The 23,364-nt window shown below is 37.0% G+C and overlaps 1 protein-coding gene across 2 annotated transcripts in view; it reads left to right on the plus strand.

The window, feature by feature from the left end:
* LOC111154675 (eukaryotic translation initiation factor 4 gamma 3) overlaps nt 1–23,364 on the plus strand; it is a 373,624-nt gene that overhangs the window by 236,955 nt on the left and 113,305 nt on the right. For both annotated transcript variants that reach the window (XM_022514486.1, XM_022514485.1), the window contains 2 exons: nt 18,066–18,154; nt 22,876–23,122. In XM_022514486.1, the coding sequence (XP_022370194.1) occupies nt 18,066–18,154; nt 22,876–23,122 (336 nt within the window). The remainder of the gene's footprint in view (nt 1–18,065; nt 18,155–22,875; nt 23,123–23,364) is intronic.

Below are 23,364 nucleotides of genomic sequence, written 5' to 3' on the forward strand. Positions count from 1 at the left end.
TTTAGGTCAGGAGTAGAAAATTAGGAAGAAAAGCAGAGAGAAAAAAACGAATGGGAAAAAAATGAATAGGATAGTCCCAAAGCAGAAACAACCTCAAAGTCCATCAGCTGATGAATGTATAAACAAATGGGGGTGTGTGTGTGTATAATATAGAATATTATTCTGCCATGAAAAGGCATGATGTATGGATACATGCTACAAGATAGATAAGCCTTGAAAACATCATGCTAAGTGAAAAAGTCACAGAAGACCACATAGCGTTTGATTCTGTTTATGTGAAATGTCCAGAATGGGCAAATTCTTCGAGACACAAAATAGAAACATAGTTGTCAGCGGTTGAGTAGCTGGGGAGGGAGTACTAATGGGTATAGGCTTTCTTGTGGGGATGATGAAAGTGTCTGAAGTTAGATAGTGGTGATTGTCACACAACTCTGTGAAAATGCTGTTGTGCAATAATAGAATGTATATAGATATAGATATGTATGTATGTATTTTGAAGATTTTGTTTATTTATTTGAGAGACAGAGTGAGCAAGAGAGAGAGCACAAGAACAGGGGCACAGGGAAAGGGAGAAACATACTCCCCTGCTGAGCAGGGAACCTGACATGGAGCTCAATCCCAGGACCTTGGGATGATGACCTGAGCTGAAGGCAGACGCTTAACTGATAGAGCCACCCAGGCACTCCAGTGGAGAATATATATTAGTCTCTGTCACCCATTACTGGCACAGAGCTCCTAAAACCCGTGTAATTTACTAAGTGATAAGAACACTAGGAGCATCTCTTGTTCTAATGTTAGTCTTTTACCTCCACTGATGGCTCCTAAAAGCCTTGTAAATTTCTAAGCGATAGTACTAAGATCCTCTTGTTCTACTGAGGTGACTCTAGGTAGGCTCCTGGATGGCTTCTGAATGGGGCTGGTAACCAGAAAGACCAAGTCATTGGAAGTTTGGAATTTTCAGCCCCATGCCCCAACCTCCTGAGAGAAGAAAGGGACTGCATATGGAATTAATATTTGATCATACCTATGTGAGGGAGCCTCCATAGAATCTCAGGGAGAGGGGGTTTGGAGAGCTTCCAGGCTGGCAACCACGTCCATACCAGTAACAACTAATGTACTCCCAACTCCAAGGATTGAAGCTTCTGCACTTGAGACCCTCCTAGACCTCGCCCTGTCTATTTATGCCTCTTCATCTGGCTCTTCATCTGATTATTTATATCTTTTAAACTGGTAATCATATCTTCAACTGGTAAGTGCAAGTACATGTTTCCCTGAGTTTTGTGAACTGCTCTAGGAAATTTATCGATTCTGAGGAGAGGGTGGTCTTTGGAACTTCTGAGCTATACTGATTGGCCACCTGGGCTTTCGATTGGCATCTGAAGTAGGAATGAGGAGAACACCTTGTGGAACTGAGCCCTAACCTGTGGGATCTGACATCTTCAGGTTGATAATGTTTGAGTTGAGTTAAATTGTAGGACACCCAGTTGGTGTCATGGAGAATTGCTTGTTATGGAGGGGAAAATCCCATATATTTGATGACAAGAGGTGTCAGAAGTATTCCAAGTGTTAAAGGAAACACACAATAGGAAATAATTGAGTTTTTCCTACAAAGGAAAGTGGCAAGACTTTTCCATTACAGCTATGAAGAACCGAATTGTATACTTTTAAAAAGTGAACTTTATGGGGGCGCCTGGGTGGCTCAGTGGGTTAAAGCCTCTGCCTTCAGCTCAGGTCATGATCCCAGGGTCCTGGGATCGAGCCCCACATCGGGCTCTCTGCTCAGCAGGGGGCCTGCTTCCTCCTCTCTCTCTCTCTCTGCCTCTCTGTCTACTTGTGATCTCTGTCAAATAAATAAATAAAATCTTTAAGAAAAAGTGAACTTTATAGTATATTAACTATTTCTCAATAAAGCTATTATTAAAAAAAAATGAATAGGACTTCGAGTGGTTGTGTCACCAGCATATATAAGGATCTGTCCGAGGGGGGCACCTGGGTGGCTCAGTGGGTTAAAGCCTCTGCCTTCAGCTCAGGTCATGATCCCAGGGTCCTGGGATTGAGCCCTGCATCAGGCTCTCCGTTCAGTGGGGAGCCTGCTTCCTCCTCTCCTTATCTGCCTGCCTCTCCGCCTACTTGTAATCTCTGTCAAATAAATAAATGAAATCTTAAAAAAAAAAAAAGAAAAGGATCTGTCAGAGGCATCAGCCTTAGAAGTAAATGCTAGGAAACCCTGAAGCTAGAAATGAATCTAGTTAGGGAAGTTATAGCTTAGACATTAGGAAATAGATTTCAACAAAAATATCATGATCAACAGTACCAGACTTGGAAGAATGTTGGGAGTACAACCAAAAACCAATTGTGTTTTGATGTATTTTATGTCTGAACTTTGTATTATTTTTACTCTATCTTATTGTTTTACTAGTAGCTATGTCTTACCTGAGTTTGAGAGGGTGTTCTCAGCTAGGTAGTGAATGCACCACTGTAGTAGCCATTCTAGGGGCATTGTTTGATGTCACAAATATGGAACACCTGACTGGGCTGAGAGAGCAATGTCATTATTAATGGATGAAACACACCAGGGATTGGTGTTTTAGAAGTAATGATTCTATATTTCCTTAGTTCTTAGTTAGCTTAGTTCTTGTGTATTTTTGCCTCTGTTGAGCCACCCTGGGTAAATACTCCTACAATTTGACCTTTCTTGTCTTTCCAGCTGTCCATCCCCTTCAATTATTCATCCAACTGTTCAATCTGCTTTCCTTTCTAGAAAGTCCGTTTCATAGATTGCCCCAACTATCACAGCTCTTTCTGCTTTGAGACTTTTCTTGGAAACTGCAGTAAAGTCTTCCAGAGAAAATAATTTCTGGATATATCTATCCAAGAGTTGTATAGACAGTTGTTTCAAAAGTCTAAGATCCAGACTCGGGTTAAGCCTTCAGCTAAGGCTGAATTCCCAACTCTCCCTAATTTTACTTTGTTTTGGCCAGTCCTTCACACTGTTTAATAGGTGCTAATTCCCACATTGTTGTCGTGATGCTCACTTCTCAGCCTATACCATGCTAAAGAACCTGTTGACAGTTTTTTTGTATGGCTGTCTTCACAAAATTTTCCATTCTGATAATTCGTCGACCCTTAACACCTAAATATAATTCTGTCACTTGACAGTATTTGGGAACTCAGTGATCTTACAGAGAGACATGTGTAAATCTAAGATGAGTAAGATGAGGAAATGAGGAAATACATCTGTTAGGATGTATGTTATCACTCATAGTGGCTCTCCCAGATCAAGGTTTCAGTGATCTTGGGCATTTTGCAAAGCACTGGCAATGTGGTCTCACTGTGATGGATCAAACAGGAATGTGTTTTTTTTTTTATCTACTTTCTAGCATTTTCAAGGCAGTGAGCCTTAGTGTTTTATTTAGAGGTGAAAAGCATTGAGTAAACAGAAACATAGCTGCTTGTGCTATAGTGTCTTGTCTGTTTGTGCTGTAGTGATTGACAATTCTTCATCTGTGCCGGACTTAAACCTTTAGTTGTAGTCTATTTTGATTATGGTAGCGGTGGTACAGGAGCATTTGTTTAAATGCAGAAATGCCTAGGTTAATGTAAAAAGAGCAGTAAAATACAGACACTTAGAAAATATGCTGATGGCCTCACTGGAGTCATCTTTGCTCTTACTGCTGACAGAATTGCATATGCACTGTCCCCTGGCTTTTAGGAACAGATCTTTATCCTTAACGTCACGTTACCATTTTATTTTCCTCATGACATACTATGCCATAGTGGTGAGAGACAAACTGTTCTTCACACTGCCCTCCCTTGCTTATCCTCTTCCTGCTACAGAATAAAAGTCTTCTTAACCAAAATGTAAATGAATTTGGAATTTGGAGGAGAAGGTGCAGGAACAAGCTAGAGTTAAGAGGGTGTTATGTTGCAAACGCAAGGACTTTTCAGTTACATCTGTGTTTCAATTCCAGCTCCAGTGGTTACTGTTTCTGGGGTTGGGGCAATTGAGTTCATCTGTCTGTATTTCAGTTTCCTCTCCGAAATGGAGATAATGCAATACTTCCAAATGCACAGGAGACTGAACCAGTGTTTAGTGTTACGGAGAGACATTAACTTTGGACTGAAATTTGCTTGCAGGGAGTTCATTCATTAACAGATTTTCAGTGAGCATCTGCCATGGATTAGGTGCAATATTAAATGGTGCATATACAAAGGAGATCAAAAAGATGCAGTCCTTATCCTCAAAGGGCTCAAACTCTAATAATTGGATTCTTAACTTGTGTCATGTCCTTGATTGCCTTAGAATAGCGATGACTCATTAAGTGTGTTGGTGGTAAAATTTTTAGTGCTGGTGGGTCAGGAAGTGGTCCTGTAAGATAGAAGATAAATTCCTAGCTTGGATATGCTTCAGAAACTAGGGGAACATGTGGTCTTAACGATTGCGAAGTAGATGATTGCTAGTAGTGGATTTATTCTCATCCAAGTGAATCAATTTTATTTTTTTTTCAAGTGTTATTTATTTAAGTAATCTCTGCAGCCAGCATGGAGCTTAAACTCTCACAACCCCTACCTAGATCAAGAGTTTCATACTCTTCTGACCAAGCCAGCCAGGCTCCCTCAAGTGAATCCATTTAAAAATCTTTGGATCTTAAAGTTCTACATTCTTAAGTTTTTGAGTCATTATCAAATTTCCTTGCCTTAATTTCAGAATAATTAAAGTGCATGTTTTCTTTCATGGTTTTTGTGTTGGTGTTGTTTGTAAAAACAACATGCATTCATTAGAGAAAATTCATTATAAAATTCTGAATTTTATCTTGGCAAAAAGAAACAGGACAATGGGTATGTAAAAGGTTAACCTGTCTGCAGAGTACCTGTGAGTTAAAAAAAAGAAGAAAGGAAACAATCTGATAGAAGATTGAGTAACTAACAAAAATAAAAATTCATAGCAAAGAAAGAACAAATAGGCCCCCCATAAAAAAGAAAGGAAAGATGCCCATCCATTATTGAGTGGGAAATACCATTTTTAGCTAATACCAAGTTACCTGTGAGAAGGGAGGAAATACAACACTCATGTATTTGTGTAAGGGTTAACTTTTACCTTTTTGGAGGTAAATCTGGCAAGAAAATAGCAAAATATCTTTCAAGGGGAATTATACATATTTATTCTGGATATTTTACAGCTAATATATGAATGAGATAGAACTGTATGATAACCTGGAGAGATTTTCATAATAAATTAAGGGAAAATAAAGCATTTTGCAAAATAACTTTAGTATGACTCCATTTTTCCATTTAAAATAAACATGTATTTGGTTATGATTATTTGTATGAGTCAGTGAGGTGTGGCCAACTGTATACCAAAGAGTGTTAATGTTGTTTACCTCAAGCCACTAGAATTAATTAGTTGGGGAAGGGAGGGTGTTACCTTTATATTTGTTTCAATTGATACTTTTGTCATTTAAAAAAAGAAAACATATAAAGCAACAACAGGAAGAAAAAACAGCCCTTGGGAGCCCCATTACTTGGATGTACAGATATATATTTCTTTTCATAAATGGAAAAATACTACACAAGCTATTTCAAAGTCTTTTAAAAACACTATCATTTTTAAGCAGGTTCATAATAGATACGTGGATATACTTCCATTTTAATTTTTTTTAAGAAACGACCTGAACCATTTTAACACCTTTGAGGTGTGATTCACATAAAGTTAACGTATATATTTTTAAAGTATTGTATTCGTTTTGACATCTGTATATATGCTCATGAAACTATTACTACCATCAAGGTAATAAACATAATATCACCCCAAAAAGTTTCCTCATACCTCTTTATAAATCCCTCTGAGCTGCACTACCCTCACTCCATTCCAAAGGCAAGCACTGATCTGCTTTCTGTCACTATAGATTAGTTTGCATTCATTAGAATGTCTTACAAATGAAATCAGAAAGCATAAACTTTGATCTGGCTTTTTACTCAAGAGATATATCCATATTGTTGCATATGTTAGTAGCTCATATTTTTTTAAAAATTACTGATAGCGCTATGGATGTGCCACAGTTTGTTCACCTATTGGATATTTGAGTTTGCAATTTGGAGCTATTAGAGCAGAGTTCTGTGAACATCTGTGTACAAGTCTTTTTACGGATATATTTTGTCATTTCTCTTGAATATCTTGAGTAAATATGTAAGAGTGAAATGGCTTGGTTCCATGTAAATGTATGTTTTAACCTTTTTAAGAAACTACAAACCATTTTCCAGATATTTGTGCTATTTTACAGTGTGTGAGAATTTCAGGCTGTCCTTTCTCTGTTGAATTTTCTTAAAACCTTTTCCCAAAGTATGTTATATATATTATATGTGGGTCTATTTCTGGATTCTCTATTTTTCCATTAATCTAGTGTTCTTTCTTGATGCCAGTTCCACACTGTCATGATTTCTGAGGCCTGTAATAATTCTTGTAATGAGATAGTATTAAGTCCTCCAACTTTATTCTTTTTCAAAATTGTATTGGCCGTTCTAAGTCTTTTACTTTTTTATGGTAATTTAATTTAATTTTTTGCATTTCTTACTAAGTTTTTTATCTTAATTCTAGTACAGTTAACTATGTTAGTTTTAGAATCAGTTTTCTCTACAAATATTTTCTACAAAAAAGCCTGTTGGTTGGGGCGCCTGGCTAACTCAGTCAGTAGAGCATGCAACTCTTGATCTCATTATGGGAATTTAATTGGATTTGTGTTGAATACTATAGATAGAATTGACATCTTAAAATACTGAATCTTCTGACCCATGAACATGGCATATCATCACAGTTTTTCTTCTTTAATTCTCTCAGCAGTGTTTTGAAGGTTTTAATGTACACGTCTTTCATAATTTTGTCAAATTTATATCTTTAGATGCTGTTATAAATGGTATTTTTCCTTTCAATTTTTAATTTTTCATTACTAGTATATGGAAATACAATGGAGTTTACAGTCTCTTATATTACAATCCTGCTAAAATTCATTTACTAGTTTTATTAGCATTTTTTTGTAGAGCTTTCTTTGGATTTTCTGTGTAAGTACTTTTGTCATTCCTGAACAAAGACAGTTCTACTTCATTTCTAACTGGAGGCACCTTTTATTTCTTTTTCATGACTTACTGCCCTAGCTAGTACCTTCAATATAATACTGACTGGAAGTGGTGAAGGTAAACATTCTTATCTTGGTCCCAATCTCAGAAAGAAAGCATTCAATCTTTCACCATTAAATATGATGTTAGCTGTAGGTTTTTGAATGTTTGGTCAAGGGAATTTTTTTTATTCCTAATTTTCTGAGAGATTTTTTATTTCAATCAGGGATAGAAATGTATTTTATTGAATGTTTTTCTTACACATCTTGAGACAGTCATGGTTTCTTTTGTTAACTACTTGCTTTATATTACTTGATATTTAAATAATAGACCAACTTTGCTTTCCTGAAATAAAATTTGTATCTGAAGTAGGGTGGGTTTGTTTGTTTTTGTATTGTTGAATTTGGTTTGATAAAATAGTATTTAGGTTTTTTAAGGGATATTGGCCTGTGGTTTTTCTGATAATTTTCATATTTGGACATCTGGGTAATGTTGACCTCATAGAATGGGTTGGTAGCCAGTCTCCCCTCTTCGGTATTCTAGAAGAGTTTGTGTAGAATTGATATTATTTCTTCCTCAAATGATGAGTAGAATTGACTGATGAAACTATGGGAAAAACAGGTCCCATAATGAGGAGAAAATGAGTCAATCAAAACTGATTTGTAACTGACATAGCCGTTAGAATTAGCAGACGAAATAGTTATTGAGTACAGTTATTATAACTGCATTTCACATGTTCAAAAAGTAGTGACATCCATGACCTAATTGATTAGAGAAACATAATTGATAGAAACAGTAGACAGAAATCAGTAAGGCTATAGAAGACTTCAGTAGCACAATCAACCAACTTGACCTAATTGATACAAAACACTCAAACAACAGACACTTGAGTTCAAATGGCAAATTTACAAAGATCAACCATATTATGACTTATAAACAAGTTTTAATTTCAGAGGATTCAAGTCAAAGCAGGTATGTTCTCTGACCACAATCCATTTAAATTGGAAATCAGTAAGAAAAACATCTCTGGAAAAATCCCCCTAATATTCAGAAACTAAATTACAGATTTCTGTATAACCCAGGGGTAAAAGAGAAAGTAAAAAGGGAAATTATAAAGTGTTTTCAACTGGATGGAAGTAAAACCCAAATCAGAATTTGTGCATATACTCATTTCCTGTTGCTGCTGTAACAAATGACCACAAATCTGTTGACTTAAAAGAACACAAATTTATTATGTCACATTTTGAGAGGTCAGAAATCCAAAATCAGTTTCATTGGACTAAACTTGAGATAGCAACAAAAATGTGTGTTCTCTGGAGACTCTGGAAGAGAATCTGTTCCCTTGCTTTTTCCATTTTTTAGAGGCTACCTATATTCCTCGTGGTTTGGCCTTTTCCTCATGTTCATAGCGAGGACCATAACATCATATGTCTCTGATTCTCTTGCTTCCCTCCCAATTGTATGGACCCTTTTGATCACATTGGGTCTGCTAGGTTAATTCAATATAAGACCCTCCCCATCTTAAGATCCCTTAAGTTAATCACATCTGCAAAGTCCCTTTTGTCATGTAAGGTAACCTATTCATAGGGTGCAGGGATCAGGACATGGACATCTTTGGCAGTGCATTGTTCCACGTATCACAACTGCTAATATAGATATTAGGTGGCAGTTTATACCACTAAATGCACATACTAGGAGAGAAAAATGGTCTCAAATTAATGACCTCAGCCTCCGTGTAAAGAAGCTATTCAAATAACAAATTACGTAAGATGAATAAAGCCTGAGATCTAATGTAAAACATGGTGACTATAGTTGATAGCACCATATTGTGTAATGGAAACTTGCAAAGAAAAAAGAACTTAGATGTTCTTAGCACCCCCCCCCCAAATATATATGGGAGGTGATAGATGTGTTAATGAACTAGATGGAGGGAATTCCACAGTGTGTGCGTCTATCAGATCACCACAATATATACTCTAAATGTCTTATTGTCGGTTTTACCTCAACAAAGCCGAGAGGGGCGCCTGGGTGACTCAGTGGGTTAAAGCCTCTGCCTTCAGCTCAGGTCATGGTCTCAGGGTCCTGGAATCGGGCCCGCATCGGGCTCTCGAGGCTCAGCAGGGAACCTGCTTCCCCCCCTCTCTCTCTGCCTGCCTCTCTGCCTACTTGTGATCTCTTTCTGTCAAATAAGTAAATAAAATCTTTAAAAAACAAAAAACAAAAAAAAAACCAAAGCTGAGATATTTTTAAAAAGAAGAACAAATTAAACCTAATGGAAATAATAAAGGTAATAGGGAAATTAAAAAAATAGAAAACAAAAGAATTAGGAAAAAAACCCCATATAATGAAAAAAGCAATTATTGAGAACATTAAAAGGATTAACAAACCAAAATAAAAAAATGTACAAAACTACAGCTTGACTTTTACCTTCACAATATGTAATGTTAAAGCTGGAAGTAAAAAAGTTTGTTTTTTAACTTTACATTTTTACTTTAATTCCAGTTAATGTACAGTGTTACATTAGTTTCAGATGTACAACGTAGTGATTCAACGTGGAAGTAAAAAATTTTTAATTGTGTTACAGATGTATGTCTTTGGTGGAATTCTGTTCTAGAACCCTCATTTTGTTTCCCTTCTTTGGTTCCAGCGCTAGACCCTGAACAGACCAGTTTTACTATTTTACTTTTTTTTATTTACTATTTTATATTTATATACTATTTTTTATTTACTATTTTAACTTATGTGAAGAAGTCATAGAGCATTTTAACATATGAAGGGAAGCATAATCACCAAGCCATTCATACATTTCAAATAGTAACCCCTGAGAAGATGGCTGGAAAACAATGACAGACTTACTTACTCCCTAGTGTTTCTTTTGGTTGACATCTCTAGGTGACCCATCATTCTTAGTATTTTATCCCAATTATTAGTTTTCTTGTTCACGTACATCTCCATTGTAAAAACTTAACCTTCTCTCAGCTGGGTTTTTTCCTTGATCTAGCCCTGTTTCTTAGAAGAATCATCAGATTTTCCTAGGTCCTCATAAGGATCTATAGAAGAAAAAAAAGACAGATTAGGATCCCCAGCCTCAAGAAACTTTAAATAAAATTCTTGAATATATTGTAATCAGAACAATTTAATGCCAGCTTCTAGGAATTAAAAACCAGGATCCAAAAAAGGGAAAGAATGTGAAAAAAATTAGAGGAAAGAGAAGAGATTAGAACTGGGTTTTAAGTGTGGGAATTCTGATTGTAAGTTCCATTATTGGAACATTCTACTCTTTATACACAACCCTGTGACAATGTAAGGAGGCCCTTCCCTTACCAGTAGTGAAGTATCTACTCTTTTTTTTTTTTTTTTCTTAAGATTTTATTTATTTATTTGACAGACAGAGATCACAAGTAGGCAGAGAGCCTGGTGGAGAGAGAGAGAGAGGAGGAAGCAGTGGGGGGCTCAATCCCAGGACTCTGGGATCATGACCTGAGCCACCCAGGCGCCCCGTGAAGTATCTACTCTTAATAACTCTTCATAGTGTTGTGTCTCTTCAGTCCAGAGACTCAGACTCTGGGCACACTCATCTTAAGTCTTAGAGCTAAGGAGTTCATATTATATTCCAAAAGACTAGAGTGCTAGAAGGGAGACTTTTTATAATTCAGGGTCTCTTATCTGGTTGTTATATGGCCACAAGATCTTTAGCTGACTTGTTCCTTTTAGGTACTCCTAGACCATCTCATTCTTGTTACTGGATCCTGGGGAAAAAATTAAAGCCTCCTTCCAAACCGGAAAATGCTTTTTACAAATGAAGAAAAGAAAGAAAATAATTTTATTATTGAAAAAGCATTAAGTGAGCGTCGTATACAACCCACTAATGAGATTACAGACAGAAGGAATCCTCACCCTTTCCTCAAGCCAGGCAAATACAATTCGTTACATACATGTTCTCAAGATGATAATTTGTCGTCCTGTAGTAGGACTGTACCAGCACCATTGCTGTTGTATCTAGTTCTTCAGAAATTATCTTTGTACTTGGGGTGTACATCTGTGTTAGTCATTTGCCTTTATCCAGAGGAGAAGTTAAACTTCACATTTGTTTATGGTAAGCAGATAGTTGCTGAGAGGAGGCTCCCTGAGGCTCCCGTGATTGCAGGGAGAGAGATGGCTCCCAGGCTCTTAAGAAAAGCATTCCTGAATTACAAAGCTGCCAAGAGTCTTTAGCATCTTAAAAAGATTTACACATATATCAGATGGATAGAGGAAGGATTTACAATTACAAGCTTTCTCTAGGCAAAGATCTAAGAAAAGGGAAAGTAAAAAAGGTCTTTTCCCTTTTGGGCACCAGAAAAAAATTGAAATTTTCTTAACCCACAACAGTTTACTGGGCACTAACTTGACTACTGAAGAAATAAGGAGTGAGGAAGAAGTGATCTAGTAAAGAGAAGCAAGTTTCCCAACATGGTATCTTCAGTAAAAGTTGTTTTCAGATTTATATTGCATAGCTATTGCAATACGTTGGGACTGAAAGTTTACCTCTCCTATGTAATCACCTCTTTCACATTCTTTTAATCTCTGTGGAATGATGATGCTTCCACTTTTTGGTATAAAGCAAATGCTGTCAGAGAGCTCCATGAGTTCTCCAAGTCCACAGATCAACACACATGTAAAATTTTAACATCTTTGGTAAGATTAACAGGTGTTTTTTTTTTTTTTTTTTTAAGATTTTATTTATTTATTTGCCAGAGAGAACACACAAGCAGGGGGAGTGGCGGGCAGAGGGACAAGCAGACTCCCTGGTGAGCAAGGAGCCCAGGGTGGGGCTGGATCACAGGAACCTGGGATCATGAGCTGAGCTGCAGGCAGGCACTTAGGTGACTGAGCTACCCAGGCATCCTGGAAGAAGATTAACAGTTCTTAATATTTATTTCAGTAGTATTTTTATAAAGAGCAGTCCTAAAACCTAGAACAAAACACATCCACTTCAGTCATATAAAACAAGATTGAAACAATGAGTAAAAATCAGTTTCAAAAGCTTCACTCTTGGGAAGCCTGGGTGGCTCAGTGGGTTAAAGCCTCTGCCTTCCGCTCAGGTCATGATCCCAGGGTCCTGGGATCGAGCCCCACATCGGGCTCTCTGCTCAGCAGGGAGGCTGTTTCCTCCTCTCTCTGCCTGACTCTCTGCCTACTTGTGATCTCTGTCAAATAAATAAAATCTTAAAAAAAAAAAGCTTCACTCTTATTTCTTCAAATTTAAATTATTTTTATAATTTTTATTATTTATAATAAAATATTTATAATAAAGGAACAGAGGAAAGGGGCGCCTGGGTGGCTCAGTGGGTTAAAGCCTCTGCCTTGGGCTCAGGTCATGGTCTCAGGGTCCTGGGATTGAGCCCCACATCAGGTTCTCTGCTCGGCAGGGAGCCTGCTTCTCCCTCTCTCTCTGCCTGCCTCTCTGCCTGCTTGTGATCTCTCTGTCAAATAAATAAGTAAATTAAATCTTTAAAAAAAAAAAAAAAGAGGAAAGCCCCCCATTATTCAAATATTGTAGTCCTGCATCTTTTTTTTCATAGTTAATAATGAGTCTTAACATTAAACTTTTCTTCATTTCCTTCCAGACTTTACGTAAGTATTTTACATGTTATAAATGTAATGAAGTTTTTATTTTGCCTTTTCTCTTTCTTAGCCTAATCTGTTTTTAAGCCCTTAGCCGAATCTAACTAGCCCAAAGCCAAATCTTTGCTACTCTAAGCAGCTCATAAAAATCTTTGCTGCGACTTGATCTCAGTCACTTGCCGCTTCAGCAGAATAATTCCATGTTAAGGTAGACTTCCTACATAAGAAATTTTTCTTTCTCCCTACTTATTCTTGACAAAAGTGACTTAATAGGGGCACCTGGGTGTTTCAGTGGGTTAAAGCCTCTGCCTTCCACTCAGGTCATGATCCCAGGGTCCTGGGATGGAGCCCCGCATCCTCTCTCCTCTCAGCAGGAATCCTGCTTCCTCCTCTCTCACTGCCTCTCTCTCTGCCTACTTGTGATCTCTGTAGGTCAAATAAATAAATAAAATCTTTAAAAAAAAATGTACATCTAGCCCTTTTGTAATTCTTTACTGCCTATTTTTTATCTTTCATGATTTACTTATAAATACCAACCTGTGAACTTTTCTTTTACTCAGTTAATAAAAATGTAGTTGATTGAACATATAGGGATTTTGACTAAGTTGATTTGTTATGACAGTTCCTACTGAAAGAGCAAAACTATGAAGGTTTACATTCTTGTTTGCAGTTTAGTTTAAAAAAAAAACACAAAATATAACTATATAGTGTACATATACTTGTGTCTTTTAAATGCTGGCAAAAAGTTTGGCCAAAATATTCACAATATCTCACAGAATATTTTTCTAGCTTTATATGTCTAAATTTTGTAAGTGTTCCTCAATAGGTGTATCTTACTTTTATGATTAGAAAAAAATACATGTGGGGTGCCTGGCTGGCTCTTTTGGTAGAATGTACAACTCTTGATCTCTGGGTCATGAGTTCAAGCCCAACATGGGATGTGGACCCTACTTAAAAATTAAGAAAGAGAGAAAGGTTATAAATATTTTTCTAATGAAACCCTGCATGTTGGAAAATATATAAAGGAACTGACCAATTCCATCCTTTTAAACTAAATTTCTACTCTCCAAGCTCTCCCTATTTTGGGGAATTTTTCTAAGTCTGAAGGTGAATGATAGTCCGTGTATATGTAGGAATTATGACTGGCAGGACTAGGAGAAGAAAAAATAACCTAGATACAGAAATAGCATTATACTAGTGATAGGAGGCATGTGTCATTCTTGCACTTCCTATACCATTTCTGACATCTCTTAGAGTTAAAAGTTCAGTTAAGTAACCAGGACTTAACTACTTGGACTTTCTTTAGCACTCATACTCCTGGAAAGAAGAGACAGTGTACATTCTAGATCATGTTTCATGATCTAGAGAGCTCTTCAGGTTGCATTCTGTGTCTGTCTCTTAACTGCTATTGGTTGTTCTTATGTGATCTACCATTTTACATAGTAGTTTTCCTCAGTATTCTAATTACATCAGGCTTCAGGGAAGACTGTGCAAAATTACATTTGTTTAATAAAACTCATTCAACTTACGAATCTTCTCTATTAGCCCCCTTTCTCCAAGCCCAGCATTTGCCTCCTGAGTTGCACAGGGATAGTTACTAGCTTTTAATTTGTGAGATTAGCACCTTGACTCTAATAAAGGCCATATAAAAAGTAAGTGAACAACAAGGGACTCTTTACAGGGATGACTTGTCAGGCCTTTACCAGTTGTCACAAAAATATATTGCATTGTGCTTTCTTTTTTTTAAATGGAGTCGTTTCCAGTTAAAATAGTTTTGATACAGCACAATTTTCTGGAGTCTGTATTCCATTCCAGGGTGAGAGTAGAAAATGGGAACATTTCTAACTTGATGCAGTCTTGGCATGAATTCTAAAACCTCTGTCGTGGAAAAGACAAAGAATCTTTCTAAAACCCAGTCATTGGGGGCACCTGGGTGGCTCAGTAGGTTGAGGCCTCTGCCTTCAGCTCAGGTCATGATCCCAGGGTCCTGGGATCGAGCCCCGCATCAGGCTCCCTGCTCAGCGGTGAGCCTGCTTCCCCCCTCACTCTTTGCCTACCTCTCTGCCTACTTGTGATCTCTGTCTGTCAAATAAATAAAATCTTAAATTAAAAAATTAAAAAAAATAAAAATAAAAAAAATAAAACCCAGTCATTGGGCTGCCTGAGTGGCTCGGTCGTTAAGCATCTGCCTTCTGCTCAGGTCATGATCCCAGGGTTCTGGGATCGAGCCCCGCACCGGGCTCCCTGCTTGGCAGGAAACCTGCTTCTCCCTCTCCCGCTTCCCCTGCTTCTTTTCCTTCTTTCACTGTGTCTGTCTCTGTCAAATAAATAAATAAAATCTTTAAAAAACAAACAAACAAAAAAACAAAAACCCCAATCGTTAAACTTGTCTGTGTCCCCAGTATTTTCCTGAATTTATATCTTAGTCATTTCCTAACAAGAGCATTCAAGGAAAACATCATTTTTCTGCCAATAATGTAAAATTTGCAAAAGTCTTGAAATCATACTATTGCTTTTTTGTTTACATTTCCTTATTTTGTATTTTAAAGTCATAGAAATTAAATGTGCTTTTAAGAGTTGAGTTCTTATGAAGGCTAGGGGAAGCTACTTTAGGTATCTCTAAATTCAGATAATTAAGAATCTCATACAAAGATTGTCACCTGTCCTCTGGTGCTTTCATTGAAGACAAGGGGGAAAGAATCCATGTCTTTGTTTTGGGAATGTCAGTATTATATCTTTCACATAGAGCTGCTATTATTTCTTTAGTCAACAAAGTTAAGTGTCCACTCTGTGTAAGGAACTATGCTTGGCATGGTGTATGATGGCTTGAAGAATATTTTCAATAAAAGAATAACCCAGTCAGATCAATTATTTATAAAGGCCATCCATCATTATTGTATATGATATCTTAAAATAAGAATCAGAGATACTTAGTTAAGAGACCATCTTATGGTAACATTAGTGCGATAATATGGGCCTAATCTAAGGTGTAGGCTTTGGGCATGGACTAGAAAGGAAACAGCAAATCTGAGACAGTGTCTTAAATATAATTGTCTTATTCTAGCTAACTCAGGATTAATTGTCCTGTAAATCAGAGTTGATGTCTCTGTTTTCCTCCTCACTCTTCTCTCCTCCCCACTGTAGAACACCCAAAGTTTAGTGCACCTCTCCATCATTAATGGTAGGAGAGGGGATGTATATCATAATCTCTGCAGACACTAGGTATGTGTGTATATCTGTGTTCAGGTTTTCAAAAGATTGCATATCTCCTAAAAGAAGTGTGTCTTTTCTCTCGCTTCATTTTTGAATTATTACTTTATTTTTTTTAAGTTTTTTTTTTTTTTTTTTTTTTAATTTATTTGACAGAGATCACAGGTAGGCAGAGAGAGAGAGGGGAAGCAGGCTCCCTGCTGAGCAGAGAGCCCGATGAGGGCTCCATCCCAGGATCCTGGGATCATGACCTGAGCTGAAGGCAGAGGCTTTAACTCACTGAACCACCCAGGCACCCCTTGAATTATTACTTTAAATCAGAACTTTAAATAGCCACTTAAACAGAGTAACAATTTCTGCTGCATAAGTAGCTCTTTTTTAAAAAAGTATGTTAAATGTGTTATATTGTCCATGGAAGAAATGGTTTTTGTGGGGTTTTTTGTTGTTTTTTGTCTTTTGGATTTTTTTTTTTTTATGGTTTTTGGTTGTGGGCATGGTTGATATATTCTTGAAAAATAAAGTTTATTTACATCTTTGATTTTTGTTGTTTAGAGGAAGCCACTCCTGGGTGTATATTCAATAGCAAAGAATCCTCCAGAAAGTGGTCTTCCCCTTTTCTACGAATGGAATTTAGAGCTAAATTTACGCATATATGAAATAAAATTTAAAATAAAATGTACATGTTTACTAAACTCTCTTAAAAAGGATTCTGCGGTGGGAGGAGAATTAGTCACATTTTGGAGAGATGCACATACAACAGACCGGTTATATAGAATCAGAAGATCCATAAAAAATGAAGAGACCACTAAATGCATACAGACATACATGAACGTACATATTCCGTATAAGACTGTGAGACCGTAGGAAATTTAAACCTGTGCATGGTTACCACAATCTTAATTCCATACTTTGTGAGAATAGTTTACTTTGAGTAGATCACCAAAGAAGAATAACAGTGATCTAACGTTTTCTTGTTCATTATGGTCCGTGAGGGGAAGGGGAAAAAAAAAATTGAGGTGTGTGTAACAAAGGAGATTTACAATAGTATTTTTTATGATGGTGCAATAATTTTGAGAAGAATGTTAAATGTTTCTTTTTCCTTGTTCTGCAGAACAGTGTAAGTGTTCATATTCTGCTGTTCTTCTGAAAAAGAGTAGGCTGTCCAGAGAGATTGGTTGGTTCTGCTTAATGAACTATCTTATATTCCTGTAGGGAAACAGTACAGGGAACCTTTCAGCTTTGTGTTTATTCACTTTTGATAATGTCTGTATTTGTTTAGTGGCTTTCCGTGGACTCTTCTCCCTACCTATCTGCCCGTCATACCTCACTTCTATCTGTTGACTCATGTGTTGACTTCTGTAGACTCCTTTTAATATATTCTATTTGCTATCTGATGCTTAGTCTTTAAATAGTACATCCAAATGTTGAACTATTTTGTGAAATTTGCAAGCCAAATATTTAAAAATCCTTTTTAGGCTTAATTTCCCAAATAGAACTTCTGATCCAATATAATCAGTAAAAATTAGATTGTCTCTCTTGATTTTCTCCCCAGCGGTGTGGATGACTAGACTGACAATATTGATCTGAAATGAGAGCTAAATATTGTAGAAGTGCTGCCTAGCTAGTGAAATCTTAATCGGAGTATTGCTTTGTTGTCAAGAAAGCTTTGAAAAACAGAAGCTGGAATTTGATAGGTTTTGTGACTTAAAGGAAGCTTAGATATCACCTCATCTCACTCCCCTCTTTATAGTTAAATGTGCAGGTGCCTGAGAAGTGTGACTTGCTTTCGGTCACATAGTTAATTAATAATAGAAGCAGACCCAAGTCTAGAATTGGCTGGTGGGCCAGTTTCTTGTATAGATACCGAATTATGTATCCTAACCATGAAATAGGAGGAACCTAGGATAGTGGTTGGAAGGCTGTATGTGCTGATGTGAACAGTTCGTGCCTAAGACATGTGCTGGTGCAGTCTCTGGGCCACAACCACACAGTTGTTCACTTGATCATTCAGCTGTTTCTTCCATATGGGTGAAGCCCTCTTGTGTTCTGCTAAATTTGAATACAGGTATCATTTTAGACTCGGTATTTCCAAACATGACTTTGCAGTGGGAAGTAATGGCCCTGATCTTGTATTTCAGCTCAGACAGCTGTAACCGCACCAAAGATGTGGAAGAAACCAAAAGATCGGACCCGAACCACTGAAGAGGTGTTAGAGGCAGAAGTGGAGGTAAGGGACAAAATAAATCTCTTTAGCTTATCTTCAGAGTAGTGGTGCCATTTCCTAAGACAAATGTGGGTTATTATCTCTTTTTTGAGGTACTGTTTTTCAAACAAAATGTGATATATCAAGCTCAGAGTCTGATTGTTTTGGTCCACCTACAGAATTTTAAAAAGATTTTTGATACCATGTTCAGTTTCATCAGAATCTTGTCTGTCTTTCCAAATGCGTCTTCTAAAATGGCAAAACTGAGTTACTGCTTAATTTTTGGTTCATCTCCCAACCCCCTCAATTGAATTTTTCCTTGTGTTAACTAGATGGAAAAACTGCTCTGGTAAAGAGAAATAGGTGGGTACTAAGGAGGGCGCGTATTGCATGCAGCACTGGGGGTGGTGCCTAAACAATGAATTTTGGAGCTCTGAAAAAGAATAAAATTAAATTAAAAAAAATAGAAACAGTTTTTTCAAATACTGAGTAGCAGTGGTGGTAGGAATTATCAAGTACATTTAGAGAAATTCATTTTGCAAATGTCATCTTTTAACTGCATCCCCGTAACGTGACTTTTCACATGTGATTTATCTGTTTGAACTAAACCGTGCCAGATTTTGCTGTAGGTTACAGCATGATAGGAGCCCATGTAAGAAACAAGGGTAGAGTTAGTCCTAAGGAGTGTCCTATCAGTTTCATAGTCTGTCATCTCAGTATCCTTAGTGCTATGAACTGAAGCTTATAAATGAAGAGTAATCTAAAAAATCTGTACGTTACTTTTTTCTTTTTAAACTCTTAACATCTACTTTATTAAAGTAATTTTTATTAAATGCATAAGGTGATAACATTAGAATATATAAATTATTTTAAAGTGACTTTAAATGCATTAGTTTCAAAAGGCTTTTCTCTCTAGTTAAAATTCTTACCCTTTCCAAACAGTTCACAGTACCCCTTTGTTACTTCCCCCTGTCTTGTCACTGCTCTTACGTGATGCCCTACTGATGTCACAGTTAGTCCCATAGCAACCACTAAAATGTTTCATGGAAGTGATTGCAGTGTGGTTATCAGGGGATAAGAATTGGCAGGAAGTTGTAGAGGTGCAAATAGTTGCTGCACTTGTCTTGCAGCTGAACAAGAAAATGTTGTTCCTACAGAGAATAAAATACCTTCCAGAGGCAGGGGAATCTCATACATTCCTGGTATGGCTGTAAGAGCTTCATAAACTGGTTTCTCTTTAGATTCCGCTATTTTTATTCATTTTCTTCTGTTATACTTCATATTCCTTTGCTAGGTTTCTAAGCATTATTGAATATTAAATGTGTAGGCCACCACTATTGCAAGTATTCATCCTCTTCTTTAGGTCAGGGTTTGGCCAACATTGCCTGTAACAGTCCAGATAGTAAATAGTTCGAATTTGTAGGCTAAATGATCCCTGTCACAATTTCTCAGCTCTGTTGTTGTAGCCCAAACACAGCCATAGACAATGTATAAATGAATGACTGTGACTATATTCCAGTAAAACTTCATTGACAGACATTGAAATTTGAATTGCATATAATATTCATGTGTCATAAAATATTCTCCTTTGAAATTTTTTCAGTGACTACAAATGCAGAAACCATCCTTTCCTTGCACACTGTACAGATATGGGATGAGCCAGGTTTGACCCATGAGCCATAATTGGCTAAAGCCTGCTTCAGATTGTTATTCTTCGTACATGAGAACTGTTTTGACTCATTCTGAATCAGTCACTTTTTTCTTTACCTTATAGTTTTAAGGTATAATAAAAAAGAATTTGATTGTTTGCACACAGACCTTCCCCCCCCCCCCAGAAATCCATTTCCGTGTCTTTCCTGTAGTTGAACATTTATTATAGTAGTTTAGTGCATACTGGTTGTCATTATCTTTATTTTCACTGATTCTTAAGCTGTCTTTTTCTTAACAGATTTTTCTCAGCCTTTAAAAGAATGTTTCAGATATTAGCATATTAGGTTATATATTTGGTTGTTATGTCATTGCAAATATTTTATCAAATTCTATAAATTATAGCCTAGAAGGGTAACATGAAGGGTGAGTCATCTTAAAATTGCTGATCAAGGCATCTTAAAACTTGTTTTAAAATTTTAGGATATTTCATGAGTTATTAACATACATAGTGGTCTGGTCTGACTTTCTGGCACTTTAAAACTCATGAGTTAAATAGGCAGTTTTATCAACTAAATTCTTCTTTTAACAACTTCTATGAAAGTTTAACCTTTGACAGTCCAGCCAATAATGTGTTTCCTTTCTTCAGTCTGGTTTTCTTAGTAAACAGGTTAGGAACTGTTAGACAGTTATAAGCTCGTTTAATAGGGCTTCATCCAGCTAAATAATGCAGCTCATTTGGTGAGTCCCTTGAAAAATATCCTAACAGTGTGCCTCAGACAGCTCAATGATTTTGTGTTCTCTGAATTATGGTTTGTCATTCATGGAACCAAGTTTCTTCATACTTCTTTTTCCAGTTAGAAATTTAACTTTTCCAAGTAATACATTCTCTACTTATATCCAGTAGATTTTCTTTTGCTGATTTTTAGGTACAGAGAAGAGGACATAATAAATTTTTTTTCCTCTAAAATAACATTTTTCTTCATTTTATAAGCTCTGAAAAAAGAACTCTCCATAACTTTATAATGTAGCTATACTGCTCTTTAATAAGTTTAAGTACCAGTGACAGACTCTCATGGCAAATTATTAAAAGACCTTCTTGATGATTGGTACTTAATTAGAAGGTGGCATTGTAAGGTCATTATAAGTTAGACTACAATAGAATGTAGAATAAGAAAAAGGAAATTTGTTGATTTGTGATTTCAACTTGGGAGTTCGGTTTTTTCTCAAACTTTAAAAGATGCTCATTCTGCACCATGTTTTAAAAAGAAATTATTTCAACCTGTATTTTCTTGAAATTTTTATGTCTTTCTTTTGATGGTTTCCATACTATGTTTTCCTGTTGGGCAAGTAGAGAAAGCACACATGCACACACAGTGTAGGTGTATGTGTGTCCGTGTTTGCATGAACTATTTGTTTTCATCATGGAAGTAAGTCCTAAAAACCATCTGTTTCTGTAGACATTTTGTTTTTAATTTTTTTAAGATTTTATTTATTTGACAGACAGAGATCACAAGTAGGCAGAGAGAGAGAGAGAGAGGAGGAAGCAGGCTCCCTGCTGAGCAGAGAGCCCGAAGCAGGGCTCGATCCCAGGACCCTGAGATCATGACCTGAGCCAAAGGCAGAGGCTTGGACCCACTGAGCCACCCAGGCGCCCCAGTAAACAGCAGTTTAAAATTTTGTCTTTTCCCATGATCTGATGTATTTTAGAAGAAAATTGACTGGTAGTATATCTGTTAATAATATTTCACTTATGTAAGAAAGTAGGATTTTTAACTTTTTAATTTTTTGAAAAAACAATTTTATGAATCAGTTGGGCATAACCACTTGCTTGTGTATGTGACATTCTTTTATACAATCCTCTGTTGAAAGAATTCAGCAGAGCCTCTATTTTTTCTCTCCTAGCATGAATTTATCAATTTAGAATGTGTTTCCTCTGAGTGCTTCTTCCAAAGGCTTGTTTTTTAGAGTGCTTACCCTTCATGGTAAAGAAAGATATAAAGTTCATGAGAACTGCCTCAAGGAATTTTGATAGTTCATATATGGTCCTCAAGAAATTTTTTTAAAAAGATTGTATAGAGAGAGTGCATGTGGAGGGAAGGCCAGAGGGGGAGAGAGAAGAGAATCCCAAGCAGATTCTGCACTGAGCAAGAATTCTGTTGTAGGGCTTCATTCCATGACCCTGAGATCATGATCTGAACCAAAACCAAGGGTCAGGTGGTGGTCAAAAATCATCTGGTGAATAACTTCAATTCTACTTTGCTTTTAAAAAATAGGATGCGTCAGCGGTGCCTTGGTGACACAGTCGAGCGTCCCACTCTTGGTTTTGGCTCAGGTTGTGATCTCAGGGTCTTACGATTCAGCCCCGCATCGGGCTTTGTGCTCAGCGCGGGATCTGCTTGAGATTCTCTGCCTCCGTTCCTGCCACTTGTGTGCTTTCTTGTTCTCTCAAAAATAAATAAAAACAAATCTTTAAAAAATAGAAATAGGATGCACCAGAACCCAGATTTCTCCCTCCGTAGAGGACTACATGCCAAGCACTTTTCTATACATAATTTGAATAAGGTTACAACCACAGAGAATTCCAGGAACCAATAAACAAGGTAGATTTTAATTAACAAGTGGCCTCCTTATAAAATAAGAGATGATCAGCTTTGCAGGACCTAGATACTTTATTCATCAAACTCTCCATTTAGCAGCAACAGGAACACAAAAAATACCTTCTAATGTTTCTTTTTATATTTGCTGAGCCTTAATGGCAAGGGTAGGAGTGCTTGATTTAGATTTCTGACTAGGACTCTTTCATGTCCAACAAGTGCAAGGATTAACAGTTCTTTCCATTCTAACCTTCGGTACATTTAGATGTCATTAGTCATGTTAAAGCATTTCAGTAGCCATGTGACTTGTCTTCTCTATGCCAAGAGATGAAATGAGAAAAGTGTTTTAAATAAACTTAGCGTGCTAGTACCATATGCCGAACACAGACATCCTTTTTTTTGAGTGATGTTTTCGTTTGCCTTTTGAGGGGATAGGTACAGGTTTTCATGCATATTTACATGGTAAAAATCATGTAACCTCTGTGTTCACTTACGCTTTAGCCTAAAGCTGAAGAGGAGCTTTCAGGTGACAAAGTACTTGAATCTGAACAGGATAAAATGAGCCAAGGGTTTCATCCTGGAAGAGACCCCTCTGACCTAAAAAAAGTAAAAACCGTGGAAGAAAATGGAGAAGAAGCTGAGCCTGTACGTAATGGTGCTGAAAGTATTTCTGAGGGTGAAGGAATAGATGCTAATTCAGGCTCCACTGATAGTTCTGGTGAAGGGGTGACATTCCCATTCAAACCAGGTAAGTGTATCCCTGCCTTCCTGTGCATGTGTTTCCTTCTCACCTTCACTGTTCTAACCTTACAGCAATGTTGGCTCTTTGTAGAGAGATATTGGATGGAAGATAAGAGGCTCATCACAGCATAATATTTACAGAATAGATTAGCAGGCATAAGTTAGTGACTAGCAAATCCAGGGAGTTCTCTGTTGACGGAAGTGATATCTGATGCCGGTATTCTGCTTTTACAGGCATTGGAAGAGCAG

This window comes from Enhydra lutris, unplaced genomic scaffold (assembly GCF_002288905.1).
Source record: "Enhydra lutris kenyoni isolate GAN:26980312 unplaced genomic scaffold, ASM228890v2 scaffoldscaffold38, whole genome shotgun sequence".
Classification (NCBI taxonomy): domain Eukaryota; kingdom Metazoa; phylum Chordata; class Mammalia; order Carnivora; family Mustelidae; genus Enhydra; species Enhydra lutris.